The sequence below is a fragment of the Bos taurus genome, chromosome 8, assembly GCF_002263795.3.
Source record: "Bos taurus isolate L1 Dominette 01449 registration number 42190680 breed Hereford chromosome 8, ARS-UCD2.0, whole genome shotgun sequence".
NCBI lineage: Eukaryota > Metazoa > Chordata > Mammalia > Artiodactyla > Bovidae > Bos > Bos taurus.
Window position 1 is genome coordinate 76,055,975 of NC_037335.1, and position 18,603 is coordinate 76,074,577.

At 45.1% G+C, this 18,603-nt stretch overlaps 1 protein-coding gene across 3 annotated transcripts in view; it reads left to right on the forward strand.

Moving 5' to 3' along the window:
- LOC104969408 (endogenous retrovirus group PABLB member 1 Env polyprotein) overlaps nt 1-8,412 on the forward strand; it is a 32,605-nt gene extending 24,193 nt beyond the window's left edge. For 2 of the 3 annotated variants that reach the window (XM_010808119.4, XM_010808118.4), the window contains one exon: nt 6,396-8,412. In XM_010808119.4, the coding sequence (XP_010806421.1) occupies nt 6,396-7,829 (1,434 nt within the window). In that variant the 3' untranslated portion in view covers nt 7,830-8,412. Of the gene's footprint in view, nt 1-47; nt 5,048-6,395 lie in introns of those variants that run through there. The other variant, XM_059889500.1, reaches the window with a different exon arrangement.
- Nucleotides 8,413-18,603: the final 10,191 nt, after the last annotated feature.

The window sequence follows — 18,603 nt, forward strand, 5'->3', positions numbered from 1 at the left end:
ACTTTCCCCACTCAGAAATCCCCTCCAAGTCCCGTCTGTGGATTCCCCTCTGGCCCCTTCTCTCTAATGGAACCTGACCCTGCCCCCCTTCCTCTCTCTGTTTTCCTTGGCTTCAGCTCTAAGAACCCAGTAAGCAGGCTGTAGTCTGGCTGAGAGCAGAGGACCTTGTGCTGTCAGCTCAAGAGAGAGAGAGAGAGAGAGAGAGAGAGAGTTCACATTGTCACCTCTTTGGTGGCATTTGCATCATCAGCCACTGGATTGGCCTCCAGAAGTGATGCTTAGTTTCAAGGGACCAGAGTGAGGAGGCGTGCCCCCTTCCTTGGGTTCATGCCTTTTCCACTCTTTTCTCTGTGGTTCTTGTCTCTGGTGCTGATGGTGGTACAGAAACCCCCCTGGTGCCTTCAAAACAACCATGGATCCGGGAGAGCCTCCCCAGGTCATCTCAGTGCCTGCCCATCCATCATCTAGGAACCCGTCTCTCCCTTGGGACAAGAGAGTTGTGAAGGAATGTTCCTTGGAAGGAGGCCCAGCACCCATTCCCACATCTCAGGCCCCTGGGATTCGACCTCCTGACTCAGAAAGCACTGCCCCTTGCTCTAGTTACCATTTTCATGTGCTCAACACCTGGGTCAACAGAACAGCTGGACGGAGCCTGGCCTGGCAGAGCCCCCTTCGGCTTTCCCTTCCTCTGGCTCCTGGGAACCAAGAGGGGATTTTTAAGGAGAGGGGGGTGGCCAGCTCATATTCACACAAATCCCCAAATTTCAAGGAATAGACTGATAGGGAACGGGACAAGTGATTTCCCATCCTTAGGAAAGAGACCAGAGATAGACCAGAAAAGAAGGCCTCAAAAGAGAAGTTAATATGTGGGACACCCGTTCAACCATCCTTACCCAAGTCCTGGACTCTCTTTTGGATGGGGGAGTGTTTCCCTCACAAGTTTCTGACTTATTTTTCTTCCTACACTTGATCTTAGCCAAAAGGCTGCAAAGGGATCTTATTTTTCTTTTTATCCATTAATAATAAAGTAGTAATAGTATTTCTGATTGTTTACTGTATGCTAGATTTCGTACCGAGGAGCTTACCACTATTACCTTGCTTAACTTTCCCAACAAAACTAGGAAGTAGCTATATTATCATATTATTATCGCCTTTAAAAACACATAAAGAATGAGGCTCAGAACACAAGGTCACAAGGCAAGTCAGTGTCTTGAACCAGGTATCTTTAAGATTTACACTCTTAAAAAATTATTTATGTTTATTTTTCATTGCACTGGGTCTTCATTGCACACATCCTCTCACTAATGAGGCGCGTGGGGGTTTACTCTTCGCTGTAGTGTGTGAGCTTCTCCTTGCAGCGGCTTCTTGCATTGCGGAGCACAGGTTCTTCAGTAGTTGTGGCACACAGGCTTAGTTGCTCCACGGCATGTGCAGTCTTCCTGGATCAGGGATTGAGCCTGTGTCTCCTGCATTGGCAGGTGGATTCTTATCTGCTGTGCCACCAGGGAAATCCCAGATCTACGTGCTCTCTCTTTTTTTTAAAATTAATTTATTATTTATTTGGCTGTGCTGGGGTTTTAGTGGTGGCACCCAGGAATCTTCAGTCTTCACTATGGCTCGAGGGATCGTGGCATATGGGATCTAGTTCCCTGGCCAGGGATCGAACTTGGGCCCTCTGCTTGGGGAGCATGGAGCCTTTGCCTCTGGACCATCAGGGAAGTCCCAAGATTTACGCTTTTTCCTTCCACCCCACACTGCCTACCACTGATCACAGAGCAGCACAGGGGAGTGAGGCTCTACACCTTGCATGCCTAGGTTGGGATTTAGATTCCATTCCTTGCCAGCTGTGTGACCATGTGAACAGTATCTAGTTTCTGTGTCTTAGCATCCTCATCTGTAAAACAGGAATCCTTCTTAGGATTAAATGAGGTAGTCTGAGCAAAACCCTTAGTTTAGAGGCTGATACACAAGAAACACTCAATATTAACCATTATTATTATTCTATCCTTTTACTCATATATCTGTTGATTCATCTATCTATCCATTTTTCCGTGGATCCTTATGGTAGTTCTGATAATTCTCTGTTGTCTCACCCCACTCCAGTCTCCACTCTGCTCTGCTCTGTTCTCTAGAAGGGTGACCTCTACAGACAGTATCACTCAGGATCCCTTATCCTTTAGCTTCTATTTGGGTTTGGTCCATGGCAGGCAGCAGTGGGAGATCAGTGGTAGGAGAGAGAGGTTGGGGTGTGAATTCTCCAAATCCTTCATCTTGCTATAGTTCTCAGAGTGAATGATTTACTCTCTGGCAGTTGTTCTCAAAGAGCTGTCTTCCGGCAGCATCAGTGTCACCTGGGAGCTTGTTAGAAATGCAGAGTCTCAGGTCCTACTCCAGATCTACTGGAGTAATTGGTATTTTAATGCACCCTCGGTGACTCTGGTACTTGAGGGAGTGTGAGAACCACTGATTTACAGTTACAGATTATTTTGACTGGCTCCTCTCCATGGGTTTATCTCTAAGACTCCCAAAATAATGTTTCTTCCTTTGGTCCCTCAGGCCTTGGTGTGATGGTTTCTCGCTATTGCTAAACCCTAAATGCCTCACCATTCCATGTTGGTTCCTTAATCCTAACTCCCATCTCTTAAAATCCCCTTAATTGAAATCTTTCTGGCTAGATCTTTTTTTTTTTTTTTTGACTGTGCTTTCTGTTTCCTGCCAGCATCCTGACCGATACAGTAAATGGTACCAGAAGAGATCCCAGGAATAGATTCCCCAAATGGGATCCTGGGATTGGGTTGCTTATATATTTGCTGAGTGCACAAACCTCCTTGCACGACGAGAGAGGACATGAGTAATCTGGAGCATGATGGAGCCCCACCATCACTTAAGACTATCCCTAAGTGAGGTGTGGGGTGGGATGTTGATGTAGGGAAAGACATTAGGAGATAAATGCCTCAGTACTTAATTACTACGGCCACAAATGGTGATTTCAAATGGTCATTACATATATTGTTGCATGGTCTGCTTGTTTCTAATTGTGCTGGCACAATTACATAAGGAAAAGAAACGTTTAAGAACATGAAATTCCAATTCAAGTTATAGGTAGAGATTCAGACAACTACTGTGAAATTCTTTTGTTTTTAATTGAAGTATAGTTGATTTACAATGTTGTGTTAGTTCCTGGTGTACAGCAAAGTGATTCAGCTATGCACATGTATACAAAACTGAATCATTTTCATATTCTTTTCCACTATAGGTTATTACAAGGTATTGAATATAGTTTCCTGGGATGCCCAATGTCCCAAATGATGTAGTTTGTAGCAAGCCATTTTAGGAGACTTGCCATGGTTTGGACATCCTTTGGCCCAATTTCCTGTCTGTCTACAGAATAGGCATTTGCCTCGTGCCTTGTCCTTCAAGGACTCGGGGTTTGCTATAGGGCTTCCCTGGAGGGCAGCCAGCATCTGGGCATGGCTTGTCTTTTTCCTTCTCTCCCTTTCCTGGGCCTTGGCCTCCCTCTCCTGTTCTGTTATAAAAGGTATTGGTGGCTTTCTGGACCATTTCATCTAAAGAGGCATCAGAGTCCTGCTGCTGTTGCTGTTGTAACTTTATCCTTGTCACGCAAGTGTATGTTCCCCGGTTCTTTGTCTCATCACAACAAAGATTTGGAGCAACGGATATTAAAGCCCTCAGCGCGTCACAGCTCTCGGGTCTTGGACAAACCATGCTACAGCTCTTAGGCAAATCAGTGTTACAGCTCTATTTTATTTAGAAGATAGCAGGAGAGAGAGAGAGAGAGAAAGAGAGAGAAAGAAAGAAAAGAGCACGCGCACTCGGGAGAGAGAGAGTCCGTGAGAAAGCGCTTTGGCTCCTCCTTTTATATGTTTTTTTTTCCTCCACCTGGGCCTGCCCTATGCAAATTGGGCTTAGCCAGGACTGCTGTTTGTTCTGTTTGTTCTGCCTGAAGTCTTCACTCTGGTCCTCGGACCTTCCTTGTCTTTTAGCCACCGCCATTTTGGATTCCTTTTCCCTATTCTACCTACCTAATATCCTGATATCTGATGCACATTGGGACAGGAATTTGTCCTTTAAAATCACCTGTCCCTCATAAGAGTCTAAGTCCGGATTGTTATACTTTTGGAGGGCTTCTTTGAGACTTTGCAGAAAGGCAATGGGGTTCTCACTGGACTCCTGAGTTATTGCTGGCCACTGCTGTGGACTGGCCACAGTTCCACAACTAATGGCTTCCTTCTATTTGCCTGGGTGGTCTTCCTTAGGGGTGAGTCTTTCTGAAGCCTATCCTACCCAGTATTGTTGCAACCTGAGAGCTGGGTGTCCCTGGGTCTGGGTGCAGATCCCCAGGCAGGTTGAGGTGTGACAGCCTCCTGGAGATTGAATCCCTGGGCATGTCAACCTCCTGGGACCCTGGGCTGGTGGATCCCCAAGCAGGGTGAGGCATGACAACCTCCTGGGGACCCTAGGTGAGAGAGTCATTTCCTAGGCAGGTTGATAAGGAGTCTAGGGGTCCCCAAGGAGAGAGGGGTCTGGAAATCTCAAGGAGGAAGAAAGGAAAAACTTTTTTTCTTTCTCCACATTCCTTAGGATTATATAACAATAATGTTTCCTGCCTAAGGACAGTCTTTGGATTCAACCTTCTCTTATCTTAAAATGTTAATTATGGGAGTAGACCTGGTCTTTACAAGGATGTATCTTGCCTGAGGACAGTGTTATCTTAAAATGTAAATTATGGGAGTAGGACTGATGAGGTCTTTACAACCTCCAGATATTCTTTGGATTATATAACTTCATTGTTAACACTAGCAAGCGGGTACTCTTTCTACCCCCTTCTGATGCCTATGTCAGAAGCTTTCTCTATCTCCTTTATACTTTAATAAAACGTTATTACACAAAAGCTCTGAGCGATCAAGCCTCGTCTCTGGTCCCGGATTGAATTCTTCTCCTCCGGGGGCCAAGAATCCCAGTGTATTCGCGTGATTCAACAGCAACCTTTCTTCTTGGGGGCTCGTCCGGGATCCTTCAGGACAAGGTAAGGATGCTTGGAGCTTTAGTTCTTTGTTCTCTTAGCGAACACGTTTTCTGCTGTGCTTTACTAACTCTACCATGTGCTTGTGTTAATGAATGGCATGCTCTGCGTGAAGCAAGTAAGGAGCCCTGCCCTGCGGTTCCACGGTGATCTCATACGGCTTATGGCAGAAACCTGTCGGGGCGTTACACCGACCTGCCAATGCCAAGAGGCACCCAATGTCTCCTTCGGGAACCGACCAGAAATGGGCAAAGCGTGTGGACCGAACTCTCCTTTCTTGGTCAAGCTTTTCGGTCTCTTTGACCATTTCATAACTCCTTGGGAATTAGAAGTACTAACCTAATCTATCGGATCATAGACTTTCAAGAGACTTGTGATCTATACTGTTATTGTGTACTGTGGCTTAGGTCCCAAACTTGGATTGGTAGTCAAGAAAGCGCCTAGCCTCGCTAGGAATCGAAAGTTCGGAAGCTAGATGGAGCTCTAGCTCCCAGAACATCTCTGAGGTTAAAGGTTACTCAGATTGGGACTGCGATGGGTTTTTTTCTTTGGTAACGCCAGCTCTTAGTAGATCAAAGGAGGCTGTTATACTGGTGTGGTGATGCTTGGAAAGAACATCTCAGTTTTATGTTCGCGTCGGTCTTATTGTAGTTTTTAAAGATTTTAATCCATGAAATTATCCCCAGGTTTGGGCTGCCACGGAGCCTTCAGAGTGACAATGGCTCCGCCTTTAAAGCTGCTGTAACTCAGGGGGTATCTAAAGCTCTAGAAATAGAATATCACTTACACTGTTCCTGGAGACCCCAATCCTCTGGAAAAATTGAAAAAGCTAATGACATTATCAAAAGACATCTGCGCAAATTAACTCAAGAGACGCAGGACAAATGGATTAAAGTCCTACCCATAGCTTTAATGAGGGCTCGAACTACCCCCCAAAAGGAGGGACTGTCCCCCTTTGAAGGTATTTATGGAAGGCCTTTCTTACGCACAGACATTGTTATAGACCCTGAAGCCTTGGAATTAACTAATTATGTAACTCAGCTCTCAGCTTTTCAACAGGCATTAACAGAACTCCGGGAGACGACTCCTGACCCAGCCTCTGAAACAAGCAAGCCTCTATTTGAGCCAGGAACCGAGGTCCTCATAAAAACATTGGGATCTGGGGGCCCATCCCTCGAGCCTCTTTGGGAAGGTCCTTACCAGGTTATTCTTTCTTCTCCCACAGCTGTCAAAGTGCCAGGAATTGATTCGTGGGTACATCATACTCGAGTTAAGAGGTGGCACCCTGACCAAAATTAAGTGACTTTATTTTATGTCTTTACTTTCTATGCTCTGACTTTGTACCTTTTAGATGGACCTGATAACCTATGTGAGCTTACTTCTGCTGACTCCAAATATCCTGAGTCTGCCATTGGATCCTCAAGACAATGTCTTCCTGTCCTGGGCTCACTCCTATGCTGCATTCCACAATCGATCTAACTGCTGGGTCTGTGGAGCGCTCCCCTCTTCATCAGTGGAAGGCTTCCCATGGTGGACATCCCCATTTCAAGGAAAAGACTTTCTCCAAGTCTGTGAATACCTTCGACAACAATCACATGTGATGCCTCTTCTTCATCTGATGACATCTACCAACCCTAAAATGGACTGGTGCAACACTTTGTACTCTAACTATGGACATAATGTGACTTTTAATTTTGATTATACATTGTCTCGGTTCAATGACTATTTTGCTACATATAAGGTAAACGGGTCTAGATCTAATGGTTTTTTACCTGACGTTTATCAAATATGGGATGAGGTTACATGGCTAACTCCTGAAAAAGGACGTTTAATATCTACTGCCTCTATATGCTGTGAACAAACAGAGCTGTCCCCAAAAGTTAGCCAACAACTTACTTACAATGATTGGAAACAATTGGGATATTTGTCTCAGGAAACATGCAATGTAATCATTCCCGTGTTTTCCAATTCCAGTTCAGGTTCTCCCTTTGTCTGGCCAGGCATGAATTGGGACTGGATATCTCAGTCGCACTGGCTTGCTCCAAACGAGACTTATTGGATATGTGGCTCTTACCTATGGTCATGGCTTCCCCCTGGTTGGATAGGGAGATGTACCCTGGGTCTAGCCTTTACTCACGGCTTTATATTTTCAGAGCTTCCAGAAAAGCCTGCTAATTTATCCCACCTTAAAACTCGGTGGGCAAGGTCTGTATTTCATTGGTATGATTATTTGGCTGCAGCGTTTGTTCCCTCTTTGGGAACTACAGATGTTATGTTACGAGTGGATGCTTTGACTAATTTTACTCAACAGGCATTACAAGATTCTCAAAAGGCTATTTCAGCTCTTAATGCTGAACAAGCACAAATTAGAAAGGTGGTTTTACAAAACAGATTTGCTCTAGATATTCTGACAGCTACACAAGGAAGAACTTGTGCCATTGTTCATACCCAATGCTGTACATATATACCTGATATGAGCATGAATGTTACTCATTTTACCAGCCACATGAACAAGATGATTAGGGCCATGGATACTCCTGAAGCCTCAATTGCCTCACTTTGGGAGACGTTAACTAGTTCCCCATGGTGGACAACTATCTTAATTACAATAATTCTGGTTGTTTTGTTCTTGCTGTTTGCTTCCTGCATCTGTAATTGTATAACTGGATTTGTTTCTAGCCGCATGAAAGCTTTTAAGTTACACGTGGTTGCTCAAACTCCTGCTACAGCTGTAGCTTCCTACAGCTACTATTTGGGGCCCCTGGATCATATATCCTCAATATGAGGATTAGGAGAATATGTTGCCTCACCAATTTAGGGACAACGCCCCTGGTCAGCTAGGAAGCAGTTATGGAACGAGAACGATGCCCCTTTTCCCTAGGCAACATAATTCTCCTAAAAGAAAAGGGGGGAATGAGAGAGTCATTTCCTAGGCAGGTTGATAAGGAGTCTAGGGGTCCCCAAGGAGAGAGGGGTCTGGAATTCTCAAGGAGGAAGAAAGGAAAAACTTTTTTTCTTTCTCCACATTCCTTAGGATTATACAACAATAATGTATCCTGCCTAAGGACAGTCTTTGGATTCAACCTTCTGTTATCTTAAAATGTTAATTATGGGAGTAGACCTGGTCTTTACAAGGATGTATCTTGCCTGAGGACAGTGTTATCTTAAAATGTAAATTATGGGAGTAGGACTGATGAGGTCTTTACAACCTCCAGATATTCTTTGGATTATATAACTTCATTTTTAACACTAGCAAGCAGGTACCCTTTCTGCCCCCTTCTGATGCCTATGTCAGAAGCTTTCTCTATCTCCTTTATACTTTAATAAAACTTTATTACACAAAAGCTCTGAGTGATCAAGCCTCGTCTCTGGCCCTGGATTGAATTCTTCTCCTCCGGGGGCCAAGAATCCCGGTGTATTCGCGTGATTCAACAACAACCTTTCATAGGCAGGTTGACCTTCTGGGACCCCAGGCTGGAGTTGGGCATCTCCGAGGTCTTCAGCGTGACTAGTGCTGGGTAGGATTAAGGCGTTGTAATCTTAACTCACTGCCAGTTTGTCTACATGGATGGGAATAGATACCATGATGTAAGGCAATCCAAGCATGTGCCCTGAGACTGGGAACCTGGAAAAATAGCCATGTCTTATCCTCTTCTTGCTCTGAGGGACTGTAAGTCACTGATTTCCTCCCCTAGTCCTCCATAAGAGCAGTTTAGGGTGTCTCCAGTGGTAAACATTTCATTGTCATAGGCACTCTAGGTAATAATAGAAGTAATGACAAAGGAGTGGGTTATCTGGTCCTCTTAGGGGCATTAAGAGTGCTTTAATAATAAGCTGGGTGGAGCAATGTTGCCTACAGAGGGGGCAGAGTTAGTAAGTTTCAGGAGTTAGTAAGTGGCTTAAGAACAAATTGATAAGAGGCAACAGACCAGATGTTCCATAAAAGTGGAGTGGAGATTTGATCCGGGGGTATGTTTGTAACTTTAGGAGAAGGGTGGTAAGGGTTTGGGCCCAAACGGCCTACAGGCCTAACTCCCAAAGTGGCAAACGTTATCCTTGGAAACCCAATTGCCCTGGAAGGGATGCCACCAGCAGATGGACTCCTAGCAAGCATTGTGTGCCTGTCACCTGCCCTGGCAGGTCCACTGAGAGGTGCTGTTGTTGCACATGTTGTAGGAAACATGGAAGATGAAGGCCTGAATATCTAGAGGGATTGGATATTATACAGTATTTTCCTCCCAAGGTCAGCTATTTTCTGGTTGTCCCGCCAGAAGATTGTAGATGCAATATTATGGGCCTGGACGGGGCTCAAGAAAAGAGCATAAAACAGGACAGAAGGGGGGCGGGGCACAACTTTTGAAAGAACAACATAGCCCAAGAGCATAACATAAACTCATTAACGTCACATGGGTCCAAGATGGCAGTCAAGTTAAATTCAACTAAACCTGGATCCTCAATCTGCAAGCTAAATGCCACACCCAGAGGCACTGTCAAAAGACCAAGGAGTGGGTGGTTCCCCAATTGCTGGAATGATCCTCCCACTCATTAGCATATGAAATCACCCAGCTTACAAAAACTAACCACACGTTTCATGGTCACCACATACACCTTCTGTGATAGCACACTTTGTGGACTGTGCTTCTCTCTGAATTCAAACAAATCTACTTCTTACCTATCACTGTATCTCTCACTGAATTCTTTCTACAATGAGACATCAAGAACCTGAGCTTCATCAGGTCCTGAAACCAGGCACCATGTGTTTTGATTGGGTGTGAGTCCCTGCCAGACACCACTGAGTGACCAAGCACAGCACAGAGTCCGTGCCACGTGAATTTGAACCCCAATTTTAAAGTTTCAAGACAGTTTTCAGAAGTGGAAAGATAATGGCCTGCCCAATACTTTGTTAACAGTGGCATAGATGGAGAGAGGAGCTGAAGGATGGGAGGAAAAAGCAGTGGGAAAAATGTACTAAGGAACCCATTTCATTACTTGCTGGAGAAACTGCTAAATGCCTGACCTGTGCCCACAATTTTCATTGGCTTTATCCTTGGCACAAAGGCGATTAAGGACAGAAGAACCCTCACCCGCTTGGGCAACAGCTACTGGGGAGCAGAGAATAGTGGAGCCTTTGGGACAGACTGGGGAGTAGCTCCTGCCAGAGTGCCTCAATTGCACCCACTGCCACTAGCCTGTTAGCTGGGGGTTCGAGGAAACAAGAAATGAGAGATCACAAAAGAATTAAGATTTTGTTAGCCACATGTCCTTCCAGCCATAGGGGCGAGGACCTCCTACCTTAACTGGAGGTCTTCCGGAATCTGAGACTGAGCTGTGTAAGCTTTCTGCCAAGTTTGTTTTTCTGTTGTTTTGGTTTCCAGCACACTAGGCTTCTTGCTACTTCCACTGCTCTGGGTTTCCTTTGTGTTCAGTTTCCACCATGTGAGTTTTGCCAAGTTGGGGTTCTGCTGTGCTTGGTCTCTGCCTAACTGGGGCTGAGCTGAGGTTGTTTTGGCCAGGTTAAATCTGAGTCACGGCACCAGATATGTCGAGGGAGTGTGTAATTTCCTCGGTTCTGTCTTGCTGCAGCAAAGATTTGAAATGGTAGACCAGTGTTACAGCTCAGTTACAGCTCAGAGTTTTATTCAGCAAGCAAAGGAAAGTATACCCTCGAGGCATGAGGGCAGGCCAACCGGAAAGGAGAGGCCTCAATCCAGCTTGGCTTCCTCTTTTTATATGTTTTGTCTCCTCCCGCCTATAGCCTGCCCTATGCAAATTGGGCTAGCCAAGAAGGGAGTGTGTTTGTTTCACCTGAACTTTTTACTCAGAAAAAAGTGGATTTTCTTTTGTTCCATTTTCATGGGCTTTTCCCTTTCTTTGTCTTTTAGCCATTGCCATTTTGTACTCCTTTTTCCTATTCTAACTACCTAATAGCTCCAAGAACAAAAGCATATTCACTGAAGGAGCTGTAAGAACTTGTCAACTGTATTGGGAGAATCCTGGGGACCGTGAGGACAAACTTATTGATATGGATGCCCTTATCCAGGATTTGGGTATCACTGTATTAGCCGAGCACTTGGGAATGGTGTTAATAATCTATTGCGTTGGTTACTGGAAGCTTGGACTCAACAGTGGCCTGTGATCATGAGGTTGAGATGCTAGAACCTCACTGACATATTGTAGAATAGTCTTCCTCAAACTGTGATGTGCATATGACCCACTGGGGGATCTTATTAAACTGAAGATTTTGCTTCAGTAGTTCTGGATGAAGTCCATGATGCTCTGTTTCTAACAAGCTTCTAAGTGATGCTGATACTGCTGGTACTCAGAATATACTTTGAATAGCAAAAGAGAGGAAGGGGTGCAAAGATTACAGAGATGGGAATGTTGGAGGGCCCTTCTTTTTAAAAATTAACTTATTTTAATTGGAGGATAATTCCTTTACAATATTGTGATGGTTTTTGCCATGTGTCAACATGAATCAGCCATGGGTGCACATGTGTCCCCTCATCCTGAACCCACCTCCCACCTCCCTCCCTACCCCATCCCTCTTGGTTGTCCCAGAGCACCGGCTTTGAGTGCACTGCTTCATGCATTGACCTTGATGGTCAACTATTTTACACATGGTAATATGCATGCTTCAATGCTATTCTCTCAAGTCACCCCACCCTTGCCTTCTCCCATATAGTCCAGAAGTCTGTTGTTTACATCTGTGTCTCTTTTGCTGCCTTGTATATATATATGATCATTGTTAGCATCTTTCTAAATTCCATATATATGTGTTAATATACTGTATTGGTGTTTTGCTTTCTGGCTTACTTCACTCTGTATAATAATAGGCTCTAGTTTCATCCACCTCATTAGAACTGACTCAAATGCATTCCTTTTTATAGCTGAGTAATATTCCATTGTGTATATGTACTGTAACTCCCTTATCCATTTGTCTGCCAATGGACATCTAAGTTGCGTCCATGTCCTAGCTGTTATAAACAGTGCTGCAATGAACATTGGGGTGCCTGTGTCTCTTTCAATTCTGGCTTCTGGAGGGCTGCTCTTGTGTGCAACCACTGACTCTGAAGGGCCCAGGAAGACAATTAGTTCTTCAAGGCCATAAGAAAAGTATTGGTGATGGGAACACTAACTTTGAAAAGCACTGTAGTGGTTTCCTTGGTAGGCAGGAGATGAGGGTGAAAGATATTTTCTTAGGACTGGGCAGTCTTATTTTGAGGAGAATGGTGGAATCCTTGAGTGGTAGAGTCCAGATGCTCACGTTCTGAGCAATAAGATGAATGAAATTAGTAAATAAGCTGCAGGTGTAAGTGTGCGTATGCATGCATGTATGTGTGTGTGCACATGCGTGCATGCAAATGCTCAGTCATGTCCAACTCTTTGCCACCCCATAGACTGTAGCCCATCAGGCTCCTCTGTCCATGGGATTTTCCAGGCACGAATACTGGAGTGGTTTGCCATTTCCTACTCCAGGGGATCTTCCTGACCCAGGGATCTAACCAGTGTCTTTTGCATCATCCTGCATTTGTAGGCAGATTCTTTACCACTAGTGCCACTTGGGAATCCCAAGCTGCAGGGACACCTGTTAATCATTGTGCTTTGATTTGAGCATGAGGATCTGTGGTAGCAGTTAATTGATCATAGTGTTCCTCCGAATGAAATAGATGGACAACTTACTGATGTGCTACTTGACTCATATAAGTGTAAAATGTCTAGTCCTGGTAGGGAGAAATTTGATTCAAATTGTATTGTGGATTTACAGTCTTTTGCCCAGTTCCATGACTTAAATCAATTCCCCAGACCTGAAGCCCTTTGATCGGGTGTTGAGGGGTGAGTGGTGGGAAGGCCTGAGTCTTTTCATAGGTGGACTCCATAGATCTTTCTCAAAATGTGATCCTTGGGCCAGCAGTATTGGCATCATCTGGGAACTTGTCAGAAATACAAATTCTTGGGCTCTGCCCCAACTCTACTGAGTCAGAAACTCTGGGAGTGGCCTAGCAATCTGTATTTTAACAAGCCTTTCTGATGGTTGTTTTTGATGTATGCTAAAATTTGAGACTCACTGCTCTAAGCCTTCCTTTCCCAGAGAGATCTGTAACCATTTGCCAGAGTGACTATGAATAGGGGAACAGAAAATATTCGATCTTTGGGTACTGTCTCATGTTAATATGTGTCTTAGGGACCCAAAACCCCACTGTGATACACTAGTCAGAATGAGGGTTTATGGAGTTGAGGTGACAGAAGGATCTTGATCCAGGTCCATTTCACATGAGTCTGTAAGACTTATCCAGTGGTTATTTATTTAGTTTGTGTTAGTTTCTCAGCTGGAGAAGGCAATGGCACCCCACTCCAGTACTCTTGCCTGGAAAATCCCACGGACGGAGGAACCTGGTGGGCTGCAGTCCATGAGGTTGCTAAGAGTCAGACACGACTGAGCAACTTCACTTTCACTTTTCACTTTCATGCATTGGAGAAGGAAATGGCAACCCACTCCAGTGTTCTTGCCTGGAGAATCCCAGGGACAGGGGAGCCTGGTGGGCTGCCGTCTATGGGGTTGCACAGAGTTGGACATGACTGAAGCCACTTAGCAGCAGCAGCAGCAGCAGCAGGAGCTTCTCAGTCGTGACTCTGCTCCTCTGTCCACTGGAATTCTCCAGGTAAGAATACCAGAGTGGGTAGCCATTTCCTTCCCCCAGGGGAATCTTCCCGACCCAGGGATCTAACTCAGGTCTCTCACATTGCAGGCAGATTCTTTATCATCTGAGCCATCCGGGAAGCCCTCAGAATGTATAGTGGAGATAAGTATACTTAGTGATTAGCAAAGTCTCCACACTGGTTCCTTGACCATGGAGGGAGGAAAATTATGGCAGGAAGGCCATGTGGGAGTTCTTTGAATGGGGCCTGTCCCAACACATTCCCCACTACAGTAGTAAACTTAAAGCAATGCTTTGTTGCTAGATAAGGTGCACAGATGAGAGCACCTTCAAAGATTTAAAGAGAATTTGTATTGCCGCCAATTAAAGCTACTTTGGCATACTATAGCTAATAAACTAGCATGTGCCTTATTCTGTACCAGCTACTTAAAGACTGATGAAATCCATTCCTTTCCAAATGTAATGACAAAAATACCCCTGCATTGTTTACCTCAGGGATATGTCAACTTTCCTGCTCTGACTATCATAAGATAATCTGGGTATCCCAAGGATATCAAAATGGTCCTTTAAACTGATGGCATTAGGTTTACTGGTGCATAAGAAATAGCATTTGCCTTAAATGCTTCAGTAAGACCTACTATGTATGACAGAGGGAGAGAAAAAAATCTTCCAAAACTTCAGGATTCTGCCACATAGGTAAAATTTCTAGGCTACTGGATGGCTCAGTGGGTGCAGAATCTGCCTATAGTTCCTTACAGGGAGACACAAAAGATGCAGGTTTGATCCCTGGGTCGGGAAGATCCCCTGGAGGAGGGCATGGCAATCCACTCCAGTATTCTCACCTGGAAAATTCGATGGACAGAGGAGCCGGGCGGGCTGCAGTCCATGGGGTCGACAGAGTTGGTCACGGCTGAAGCGACTGAGCACACAGCCTAGGAAGTAGGGAGGAGCTGAGAAACAGTGGTCTGGGGAATGTTGCACCTTTATATGAAGAGGCACAATGCTTAAAGAGAAGCTTGGATTTGGGAGGCAACATCTATCCTATTTAGGAGTAGTACAGCAAAATATTTACTGGATACGGCATAAAGCTGGCAGTTTTGACTGAGGCCTAGAGCAAGGAAGGGGTCTGCAGCAGGTCTAGGCTCTGGAGAAATTTGCCTGGCTACTTGAGCCTTTGACTCATAAATCCAATGAATTTCAGATTGTCTGTGGCAGAGAAGGGTGCTGTAGGAGCCCCAGTAGGAGGCTTACAGCAAAGACTTAGGGTGTTGGAGGTAGCTCCAACACCCTAATGATTATTTTCTACTTGAAAATCAGTTTCTGATTTACCACTGGACCCTGGTCTAAAACTTAGACTATAGTCTAAAACTATAGATCACCCAGTGGCAATACAACCTAGGGTGTTATCTATAGCAAATTGTATAGTTAGATGTGCCTGATAGTATTCTACTGTCAAATGAGCACTGTATATTTGAGATCAGGCCTTAGAAGTTTCAGAAGGCATGGATAAAACATGGCTGGGTGACTCAGATTCCTACTTGTTTTCTACCTCTTCTTCTGATCATACTTGTGCCTTCACGGAGAAATTTTCTACAAACAGTTACTACAGAGAGAAAATTCTTGGTCTTGATTTTCAGATGGGTCTCTAAGGTATGCTGGCATCAGTCAGAGATAGATGGTTGTTTACCTTCAGGGGTGGCCCTGAAAGACAGCAGTGAAGGGAAGTCTTCTCAGTGGGCAGAATTTCAGGCAGTGTAGTTAATATCACTTTGTTGAGAAGGAGAGATGGCCTGAAGTTTGGAGCTATACTCATTCATGTACAGTGGCTGCCCACCGTAACCCTGCCCTCACCTCTGTAAATGGACACTTCACTAAATTTTTAAAAATTAAGCCTTTTAGGTCATGCCGTTTATTTCCCACCAAGATCTTGTATGATACAAGAGTATCATGCTGACCTGGCATTAAGCTTTCAATTAAATTTTAATACTCTCTTCCTGGAATTTCTGTTGGGAAAGATCTTGAGAATCAGCAGCAAAATGTGAAATAGTGAAATAATTATATACAAGGGATTTATACCACATTCATTCAACAAATATTTACTGAGGGCGTCTTATGTTCCAGACTTTGTTCTTGGCCCTGGGACACAGCAATAAACCAGAAAGACTCCTGCTCTTGTGGAATTTTTATTCTAATGAAGGAAACAGCAATAAGCAAACAAGAAAAAAAAATAGTATGTCAGATGGCAGTAAGTGCTATAAAGAAAAATAAAGAGGGCCAGAGGGATAGGGAGTATTGGGGAGGATGGTCACGGAAGTCTTTTCTGATTACATTTGAGGAGAGAGCTCATCTGAAGTAGGTGAGGGAGAGAGCCATGTGGAGATCTGGGGAAGATGCTCTGTTAGAGAAAATAGCAAGTGTGAAGGTCTTGAGGCAAGAGTGTATCTGAGGAATAGAAAGGAGGCTATTGTTATGGGAGGAAAGTGAGCAAAGAGCAGAGTGGTAGGAGATACAGCCGGATAACAATATGGGACAGATAGTGTAGGGCTTTGTAGGCTATTGCAGGGTTTCTGTTCTCTGAAATGCGTTGGGGAAAGCTTTGGAGGGTTTTTAACAATGACATGATCCAGCATGTGTTAAAGGCTCCCTCTGGCTGTCAGATGGAGGATAGAACCAAGTGGTGCAAAAATGGAAGCCTAGAGACCAGTTTGGAGGCAATTGCAATAATCCAGGGAGGACATGAGGTTGCTATGAGTTGGTGAGAAGTGGTCAGATTATAGAAATATTTTGAAGTAGAGCCAAATAGCTCTGCTGAGGGGTTCAGCACAGGATATTAGAGAAAGACAAGAAAAAGAGAAAATAGTGCAAAGGTTTTGGCTTGAGCAATGCGATGGTTGGAGTTATATTTATCAACATGTGAAGAGTTGTAGAGGAGTAGGTTTGTGAAAAGGTCAGGAGACTTGTTTTTTTTTTTTTAATTTTATTGAAATATAGTTGACTTAGAATGTTATGTTAGTCTCAGGTATACAGCTAAGTGATTAGGTTGTATATATATATATGTGATTATATAGATATATATATGTATATATTCTTTTCCACTATAGGTTATTACAAGATATTGAATATAGTTCCCTGTGCTATACAGATTCTTGCTGGTTATTTATTTTTTATATAGTTCAGTTCAGTTCAGTCGCTCAGTCGTGTCCGACTCTTTGCAACGCCATGAATCGCAGCACGCCAGGCCTCCCTGTCCATCACCAACTCCTGGAGTTCACTGAGACTCACGTCCATCGAGTCAGTGATGCCATCCAGCCATCTCATCCTCTGTCGTCCCCTTCTCCTTCCTGCCCCCAATCCCTCCCAGCATCAGAGTCTTTTCCAATGAGTCAACTCTTCATATGAGGTGGCCAAAGTACTGGAGTTTCAGCTTTAGCATCATTCCTTCCAAAGAAATCCCAGGGCTGATCTCCTTCAGAATGGGCTGGTTGGATCTCCTTGCAGTTCAAGGGACTCTCAAGAGTCTTCAGGGCTTCCCCAGTGGCTCAGTGGAAAAGAATCTGCCTGCAATGCAAGAGACACAGGAAGCACAGGTTTGATCCCTGGGTCAGGAAGGTCCCCTGGAGGAGGGCATGGCAACCCACTCCAGTATTCTTGCCTGGAAAATCCCACGGACAGAGGAGCCTGGCGGGCTACAGTCCATGGAGTCGCAAAGAGTTGAACACAACTGAACACAACATGACTTAGCTTGCAGATGTGTTTTAATCCCAAGACCCTAATTTAGTCCTCCATCCAGGAGTCTTGCTTTGACTTTTTAAGATGAAGCTGAATTTTGGACATATAAATGGAGATGTTAAGTGGGTAGTTGGTAGTATGAGTTTAGAGTTCAAGGGAGAGATTCTAGCTGAAGATAAAAATTTGGGAGCATATGCCTGGTAGTTAAAACCTTAAGACAATGAGATCATCAAGGGAGTGAGTGTAGACAAAAGGGGTCAAGTTCCAGGGCCTGGAACCCCCTAGCACTGACACATCAGGGAGATGAAGAGGGATCAAGGAAGGTGACAGCTGTCAGGTGTTGTGATGGTACCCTCTATAATGGCAAAAAAGTGAGGGGATACAGGACCTGTGTGTGGAAGGTGTTAAAGCACCAACTCCCCAGTCGTTGGTTTAAATGATCCAGGGAAGGAGGGGGTGGGGCTGGAGACCAGGGCGGTGGGTTTGTAACGGTGTCTGACCATACACCTAGAATGTGCTTCGTGCTTCACCTATTTCAGTCTTTTCTCAGCCAAGTGACCTTTGTGGTGATCCTGGTTTAGCGTTAACTCTGGACAAATCTCCCAGCTTGGGGTGGCTCATACTCTTTCAAGGAGCCCACTCGGCCTTCATGCTCCTGGTGTGACCAAATCCATGTCCCAGGGGTCGCAGATCTTGGGTGGAGGGCACTTTAGTCACCGGGCAAGGGAGAAAGCTGCGGGACCTGGAAAGTCAAACAAGGGCATGGTAGGAGTGGGAGTAGAGGGGGGTTGGGGATTGTGGAGAGGAGCTCCATTAGACACTTAATAAATGTTTGTTGAATGGATGAATGTGCATATGTGGCTGAGCGTGACTGGTGTGCCTGTCACGTGTGTGTGTGTGTGCGCGCGCGGGCGCACACGCGCTGTGATTCAGTCTTCACTTCTGCGTGCCCGATGTGTCTCCCTTCCCAGGCCTGCAGAGGGCGCTCCAGCCTGGGAAGGGAGGCTCTGGAGGGAGCGCCGCTGATGCTCTAGCAAGGGCGGGGTGCGGCCGCGACCCGGCAGGCTCCTCAGAGAGATTGGGTAGGGCGCTGGGCCCAAAGTCCGGGGGCCTGGCACGGCTTCTGGTGCTGTCCCCTCTCTAGGCCCCCGCTGGTCCCCGAGGCCAGGGGTC